Genomic DNA, 8,221 nt, shown 5'->3' with positions numbered 1-8,221 from the left:
CTTCTCCTCACCCTCTGCTCCCTTCTCAACTCTCCCCACTCATCATGATAATCATCATCGTTACCCACTGTATTTCCCCTGGCTTAGTTCCAGGCCATGTTCATTCCACTTGGAGGCTTGCTACTGACAGGTGGCAGTTAATCCCAGACACAGGCACCATACAATCTGACAATATGCCAGGGAGAGGTGGGCACTGTTCAAGGTGACCAGAGCTAACAGGGAAGAATATAAATGGCTCTAATTAGTCATTATGTCAAGGATAGATGGGTAGTATTAATACTAGGCCCCAACAATGGGGTGACTGAAACACCCACCAGCGTAGAGGGCAAAACTGGAGTCCACTCAGGAGAGCTTCCAGTCAATAGAGGTAGATACGCAGATAGACCATCAGCTGACTCTTGAAGGAAAGCAGAAAAACCGAAGACCCCTACTGTTGCCCTTAGGGAACGGAATGAGAGAGTCCCAGGGACAGGAAGCAGTGGATAATAAGGTGGGGGGATTGAATAAGGAGGAGAAAAATACAAGGACAGGAAAAGATCAGAGCCATATCCCTTCTAGTATAAGGGAAAGGTATAGGAAGATTTGATACTCAGACTTCAGCTCTCTCCTGCTCCCACACTAGCCCTCCAGTTCAAGACTGAAATCCACATAGGTTGCAGCGACTGGTCTTCCAAAGGGGTCCTGGAGAGAAGAGATTCAGTAAAAAAGACAGGAGCCCCAGAGCCCCAGAGGTTGAGGTAGGAAAGAGCGTGATGCTAAATTGCCTACTGCTGTAAGAATATGTTTGACATTTAGTTGGTTCCTAATTAAACAACCCAATATCAAACATATCACACAGAAGCTGGCAGGAGAGCTTTGATGGTCCTCTGCCTTCCTCCCCACTGCAAAGAAAGGACAGAGCAGAGACACCAGGCACCAAGCATGGCTAGATGGAGAGCCATCTCCTTGGGGAAGGGCACTGACCCTTGCTCTTTGCCTCCCAAGACAGCCAGCTCTTATTCATCTTCTCTTCGTGCCATCCCGGTCCCGGCTCCTCTCCTACTAGTGCCTGGCCTTCGCTGGATCACACTGGCCTAAACCAGGAAGAATATCTGGCAGGGCTCCACATCTGGGCACCTATCCTTCCCCAAAGCTCCAACACGGAGCTTCTCCCTATCATGTCACGGCCGCAGTGCCCAGAGGATCAGCAGTGTCAGCAGGTCCTCATCAACCTTGCCACCTGTTCTCAACTCCCCTCCTGTTGCCCCAAGGCTTTGCCAGAGTGGGGGTGAGGACTTGCACATCCTGCTTTCCCTTTCCAACACCCACACAAGGCTGCTGACGACCTTTCAGCGGACACCTTCCTGGAACCCTCCTGCTCTTAAGTATGACAGATTAGTAGCCATGAGAAACTTCCAGAAGGCTTGGCTGCTTCTTCCCACCATCTTGTCCCTTCTCACCTTCTCCCCATGTCCTCCAGGCATCCTCCTTAAAGCCACCCTTGGGTGTCCAGAAGAGAAGAGTGACCTGTCTCACTAGCAGGCTCCAGCCTGGGCTCCAGAGAAGAAATATGGTCTCTCCCGCCTGGCGGAATTAGAAGTAAGATTTTAGGAGATCATAGGGAGGGAGGAAACCCCCTCTGCCAGGAAACAGCCTTCAGTCCTTGGGACTCTCCTCCTCTTCTGGGGCTGCAAGCTCCTGGGCTGGCTTCTCTCATGGTCTTCCCTCACAGGGATCCAGCCTGGTGCCTGCTTTTCTGGGAGATTTTTCTTCTGAAGAGAACCAGGTCTGTTGAATATCATGTGGCAGGCAGATTCTTCTCTCTACTGTGGCAGAAAGGAGCCCGAGTTATAGCTACAGTGGTGGGGTGGGGGGCTTGGGTGGAAGTGTGGGGTGGGAGGAGGATGCTCTGCTTCAGCCCCCAGGCCTGTTCCATGTGTCCTTGTTCCCATTAGGCTGGACACCTCCACACCCCCTCAGCACACACACACACAAACACATATGCCAACTCGACAGTGCCCTTGGTCTAGATCGATAGCTTGTCCCAAGCCCCAGTCAATTCCTATTGTGTGGCTCTTGCCTTCCAGGGGAAGACTAACAAATGGGCATACAAGCTCCAAGGTAGGCACCTGTGGTGTTGTCTTATGGGTTTCAGTCTGTGTGTAATTTTTACTTTCTTGACCTTCCTTTTTATCCTTAACACCCCCTCCCCCAAGTTCTAGTTCCCTTCTCTGGGAACCTTGATTGTCCTGGAGAACCACAGGCTGGAGGGAGAGAGGCTGGGAAAGGGACTAGCAGGAATTGAAAGGACTTTAGTGTTTGGGGCACTGGGGAAACAGAGGCAGAGACAGGAAACATTGATGTAGGGGACGAGTAGCTCTCTTAGGAGGAGACTGACAGGATGGCATATCCAGGCCGAAATCTCAGATTGCCTTTGATGAAAGCTTTCTAGCTCTCCTGGAAGTAACTTCTGTGTAGCCATTTCAAGCAAGACTGAGTCCTTCTGAGCCTGAGGAGTTGGGTAAGGCACCAGCCACAGAGGGAAAAGGGGCTGGGTGGGTATGATGGGGTGAAGTACTCAGTTGATGTGATGAGAGCGGACAGAGTAGGCAGAGAGGATCAGAGGAGATGGGCTCCGGAGGGGGCCAGACTGCCAATACTGGAGCCAGCCTGGCACTGACAAGCCCTGGGGAGAGAGGCCAAGGTCAGGGATCAAGGCAGAGGGGGCTGGGCATTCTGTGGGCCCAAATGAACAGAGGAAAGAGGAATAAAAGGGGTTGATGAGAGAGTGTGGTGGGAGGTGGGGGGGCAGCCAGGTAATGGAGAGGAAATAAAAAGAGAAAGACTATCACAGGGCAGGAAAACATCATTATGACTTAGCATTTATTGGATATTATATGCCACTTCTCTGCTAAGTGCTTTATTTAATCTCCACAGTGATCCAGTGAGGTAGGCGTTATCTCCATTTTACATATAAAAAAACCCCTGTGACCCAGAAATTTAGTTACGTGCTCAAGGCCACACAGGCAGTAAGTGACAGCCAGAATTCAAACCCAGCTCTGACATGTGGAAGCCTGTTCTCCTAACGCCAGGCTATGCTGTCATATATAAGAGGCGGGGGGCAGCTGGGAGACAGATACAAGGGAAGATAAAAGGAGTGAAGGCAAGGTGGACCCGCAGGGAATAGAGGGCGGGGGAACAGGCAGAAGGAATGGGAGGCTCAGCCAGGTTTGCGGGTCAAATCCAGGACATGTGTGTGGTTTTTCTCCTATAAAACTCTCATCATACCTGTCATGATTTGGTCAACGCCTGCCTCCCTGACCAGCCTGTGAGCTCCGTGTCTTGTTTGGTGTCACAACACTTGAGTAGTTATTGACTAAAGATAAGACAGCTTGGGAAGCAGGGCTGATGGGGACTGGAGGATGAATGGATATATAGAACAGAAAGACAGGCCTGGGATGGAGAATGACATTTGAGCTGCATAAGGGGGCTGGCCAGGGGGCCAGTAGGGGACCTGTGAAGGGCTTGGTCACAGGGAAATCTCCTAAGAGGGAAGAGGGAGGATACCTATTGCGTGCCAAGCGCTGGGCTTGCTCTCTACATAATCTTATTTAATCCTCATAATGTTCCTCTGAGATGGGTATTATCCCCATTTTCAGAAGAGAAAATTGAGGCTCAGAGAAGTAACTTACACATGGTGACACAATTAAGAGGTGAAGTCAGACTTTTAAAGCACACCTGACTCCATAGCGTGTGTTTTTCTCTTTATACCTTGCTGCTTCTCTGTGCTCCTCGTCAGTGGGGTGTGTAGGGAAAGGAGAAAGGAGAAGCTCTGAGCTAAGATGAAAAATGCATATTGAAGGACAGAGGCAGACTTGGGGGAGGGGGGAAAGAAAAGGTGTGAGTTTTGCAGTGCAGACAGAGCCACATGGAGTTTGAGGGCAGGAAACCATCAGTGTGGAAAGGATGAGTAACCAATGAGCATGCAGATGGCAAGGTGAGGGAACAGGGAAAAGTACGTATGATGGCAATTACATCAGAGAGTGATGGCGTGTTCCTGCACCTGTTACTGGATGCAGAGTGGGAGTCTCTCTGGCTTGAGATGTCATTTGTATATAAAGCGGATCTTTATAAGTAAAGTTCTCTATGGCCTATAGATGCAAATGATTAATCAGTACTTTTAAGAATTTTGAATGCATTTAGATTTCACATGCTCTTTCCAGTCCGCCATAAATCCCACCATCCCTTATTCCCTTATAACTGCTGGACTCCCGAAGGCATTTGAGTCTGGAACCCTGTTATTTTGCCAAGGTGGGAATTCAGGCAGAAATCCAGATGAAAGAGACTTGTCCAAGGTCTCACAATAACTGCCAAGTCAGAACCTAAAATCCAGGCCTACTGACATCAAGCACCATAGTACCTGTGGATTAGTAGCTATATTCAGAGCTATTTGTCCAAGTATACAGAAAAAATCAGTGGAAGTGAGATCAGAGAGGTGGTGAGCAAAATCCAGAAAGCTCTATTAAGATTATGGCAGCTGTGAATAAGCACTTTTGAAATAGATCAAGATTTAGGGCTGAAAGAATGAGCCAGTAGTCCAGGTTTGAACCTTTAAGAACTAGCTTTATTTGTTAAACCAAATCAGGATTCGTTTCTCACATTGTGCCTCTATCCACCTCCCCTCCCTCCACGTACATCAACACTGCATATGTCATTCTGACCACAAGGCGTCACTCTTGTTTTTACCATTGTTTCATAGATTGTTTCCCCTATAGCACCAGGGGGTTGACAGGGGCACCAGAGGTGAGAGTTGGAGCACTGTCTTGAGTCCTGGGCACATAACTAGATCCAGGTGAGTTTTGGGAAGGAAGCTGAAGGTGGTGGGGCTCAAGAAATCTAGGTTAGCAGGTATGGTGAGAATGGAAGGACAATGTTTCAAATGCCATTAGAGTCTCTCCACATAAAAAGCTTTGCCCATCTGATTTAGTTCCTGTTGGTACTGCCGATGCTCCTTTTCAAACAGCTGGTGCAGGGCAGCTTGACGGACCTGGTGGGGAGGGGAGAATAGAGTGTCATGTTTGCCCTCTGTTTACCCACCTTTCTCATTCGTTCTCCCTGGTTGCTTTCCCATCACCTGTGTTCTCTTGGATCTGGACTTAGCTGTGACATAAGCTAGGCAGTAGCATAGAGGCTGAACCATTGGAGGGGAAGCCTACCCATTTTTTTTCCCCATGGGTGAAGCTCCAATGTTCAGCAAATATTTGCTGAGAACATACCATGAACCAGAAACTTTTCTAGGCACCTTGGATACAAAGATGGTGACATGACAGCAATTGGGGACTCCAGGGAGAGAGAGGTTCCAAGAGGCAGGTATTAGGCACTAAGAAGCAGTCTTACCAAGGCGAGAGGAGCAAAGACTAGACTGCAGTTTGGGACTCTGCAACTGGATGCAAAGAATCAATGAAAAGGAGCTTTGGTTTTACAGTTAAAGAGTTGCTGCTCTGGTATAACGGCAGAGACTAAGAGCTTGGGAATCCCAGTGGGCAAAGGCACAGGGCAGTAGGGGCTGAAACTTCAGGTCACCCTTGCTAGAACTCACCATCAGTAATTGCTTGCTGGCCAGTGCCAACTCCTGCACCATAGTGTCCTGCATCCTTAGGATGGCATATGGGTTTCTCCTCTGGCTTAATGTCATCTGCCACAGACAGTGAGTGTGTGAATTACGCCACCTGTCCCAGGCAGAAAGGTAGGGGTTGAATGGGTTAAAGTCAGGAGTGGAGACAAAAACGCCATCAGTGAGGCTGCTTCTTCACCAGAACTTCTGTGCCATCGTGAGAAGACTGCAAACTCCTTGAAAGGATAACTAGAACTGACTTAGAACCTAGTATATTATGTCACTCAATCATCATAATAACCATGTGTCATAGATATTAATTTTTGCATTATACAGACAAGGAAACTTTAAAGTTCAGGTGAGTTGCCCAAGGTCACTTAATGGCAGACCTGGGTATCAAATCCAATCTAAGGATTAATTCCATCCATCATACCAGTGATACTCAGTCCTGGCTAGGTCTGAATTAAGGTTTTCTAATATATAAGAGGAATATATGTGTCTCTCACACACACACACACACACACACACACACACATCCTCTGTTCAGATAATCCTGTTGACATTTTTTTTAAAAATCAAGTATTTTTTACAGATGGCTGAAAAATTAAATTGATACAGAAATAGATATTAAACGAAAAGTGAAAGCTTCATTCTTCTGCCCCAGTCCTTCTCAACAAAGTTATCAGTTTCCTGTGTATCCTTACAGAAAACTTCTCTATATCAGCAAGTGTTATCTTTTAATTTTTTTTAACATGAAATCATATGTTTACATAAGCAGTATTACTTAACAATTTGGACTTTCCGTATCAGCACAAAGAGATTTACTTTGTTCTGTTTAAAGGCTGTCTAGTATTTTTGTATCATAATTTAACCAGCTACACGTTGTTTCTAGCTTTTTTATTTTTATAAACAATGCTGTCGTGAATACTCATGTATGTACATTCTAGTGCTTTTGCAGGTATATGTGTGTAAATTCCTAGAAGTAGATAGAGTTGCCAGTTCAAAGGATATGTGAATTTAAAATTTTGATAGATTTCATAAAAAAGGCTTCATAAAAAAGGCTGCATCAGGGACTTCCCTGGTGGCACAGTGGTTAAGAGTCTGCCTGCCAATGCAGGGGACACGGGTTCATAGCCCTGGTCGGGGAAGATCCCACATGCCGTGGAGCAACTAAGCTGGTGCACCACAACTACTGGGCCTGTGCTCTAGAGCCCGCGAGCCACAAGTACCGAGCCTGTATGCCACAGCTACTGAAGCCTGTGCGCCTAGAGCCCGTGCACCGCAACAAGAGAAGCCACCACAATGAGAAGCCCATGCATTGCAATGAAGAGTATCCCCGCTCACTGCAACTAGAGAAAGCCTGCGCGCAGCAAAGAAGACCCAACGCAGCCAAAAATAAACAAACAAAATTAAAAGAAAATAGGCTGCATCAATCTTGATTCCCACTAAAACTATATGCATTCTTGTTACCTCACATCCTTGCTACCTCTGGATATAACCTATGAAACCTTAAAAAACAGGCTTATCCTATCTAATCCCAGACCATCTTAGAATCTTCTGGGTTAAGACGTGTGTTTTTTAAAAAAGCTCCCCTGGGTTTCCCTGGTGGCGCACTGGTTGAGAGTCTGCCTGCACACGGGTTCGTGCCCCGGTCTGGGAAGATCCCACATGCCGCGGAGCAGCTGGGCCCGTGAGCCATGGCCGCTGAGCCTGCGTGAGAGGCCACAACAGTGAGAGGCCCGCATACCACAAAAAAAAAAACAACAACAAAGAAAAGAGCTCCCCAGGTGATGGAGATATACAGCCTAATCTTTTGAGTTTTCTCATTCATTCATTCAATAAATACCTACTGCATACCTACCACATGGTTAGTGCGATGCTGGGCAACAAATACTTGAATTTTCCTTAAAAAGTAAAAAAAGAAAACAACAAAAACTTGCTCCAATTTTCCTTCAGAGAATGGGAAGCAAGGGACAATAACCATTGCCTACGTAGCCTAACCGAGTGGGCACTAGGAGGCTGATCTCTGCTTGTGAGAACAAGGACTGCTTCTTGCCCCTCCCATACCTGTTTGCATTCTTGAGGAGCCCCTAACAAGATGGAGCAGATCTCAGAAGTGGCTTCAGGACAGGAGGGTGAAAAGGTCAATCTGAAGGCTAAGGGAAGGGATAGAAGCAGAGATTACCTGTCCACCATCTTCTTAAGTCCCAGGGCCCTTTGAAAACTCTGCAAGAAAAGGGAGTTCTGTTCATCTGCCTTGATCTCCAGTACCTCACTCAGTACCCTATCATAGTGGGAGACACATAGACCTTTCCCTTTAGAGACAGGGAGTAGCCAATTTCCTAGGGGAGGTGGGGAGAAAGTCCTACTCCTTTCAGAATGGATCAAAGGTAACATGCAGTGGTTAGTATGCAACAAATATCTGAACACCTACTATGTGCCAGACATCATCTCCCACTCCTGCTACTACCCTTCTGTTACATCTGTTCATTTCTGGTAAATTGATCTGGAAACCTCATCCAGGGAAACGCATCCAAACCAGCCCCTTTTCCAACTCTGCATACTTCTACTTTTACCATCTTTTCCACAGACATGTCTACAAACTTGCTTGATGTAGTCTTAGGAGAC

The 8,221-nt window shown here is 47.1% G+C and overlaps 1 protein-coding gene across 1 annotated transcript; it reads right to left on the bottom strand.

The window, feature by feature from the left end:
• Positions 1–3,485: 3,485 nt before the first annotated feature.
• CFAP141 (cilia and flagella associated protein 141) lies at positions 3,486–7,459 on the bottom strand. Its single transcript, XM_089907569.1, has 3 exons — positions 7,455–7,459; positions 5,579–5,783; positions 3,486–5,026 (listed from the first exon to the last, which is right to left on the bottom strand). The coding sequence occupies exons 1-3, from the start codon at positions 7,457–7,459 to the stop codon at positions 4,925–4,927; spliced, it is 312 nt and encodes a 103-aa protein (XP_089763695.1). The 3' UTR covers positions 3,486–4,924.
• Positions 7,460–8,221: the final 762 nt, after the last annotated feature.

The sequence above is a fragment of the Delphinapterus leucas genome, chromosome 1 (genome assembly GCF_059928025.1).
Source record: "Delphinapterus leucas isolate spDelLeu-1000000601 "Yukka" chromosome 1, BTC_Dleu_Yukka2, whole genome shotgun sequence".
NCBI lineage: Eukaryota > Metazoa > Chordata > Mammalia > Artiodactyla > Monodontidae > Delphinapterus > Delphinapterus leucas.
The sequence above is the reverse complement of the archived record's forward strand: the minus strand, read 5'-3'. Positions and strand labels throughout refer to the sequence as shown.

Bases quoted from the DNA above. Each gene is read 5' to 3' on its own strand.
- CFAP141 (XM_089907569.1), bottom strand. The intron at 5,027-5,578 runs GTGAGTTCTAGC...CCTCCCCACCAG, and splicing joins CCAGCAAGCAATTACTGATG to GTCCGTCAAGCTGCCCTGCA.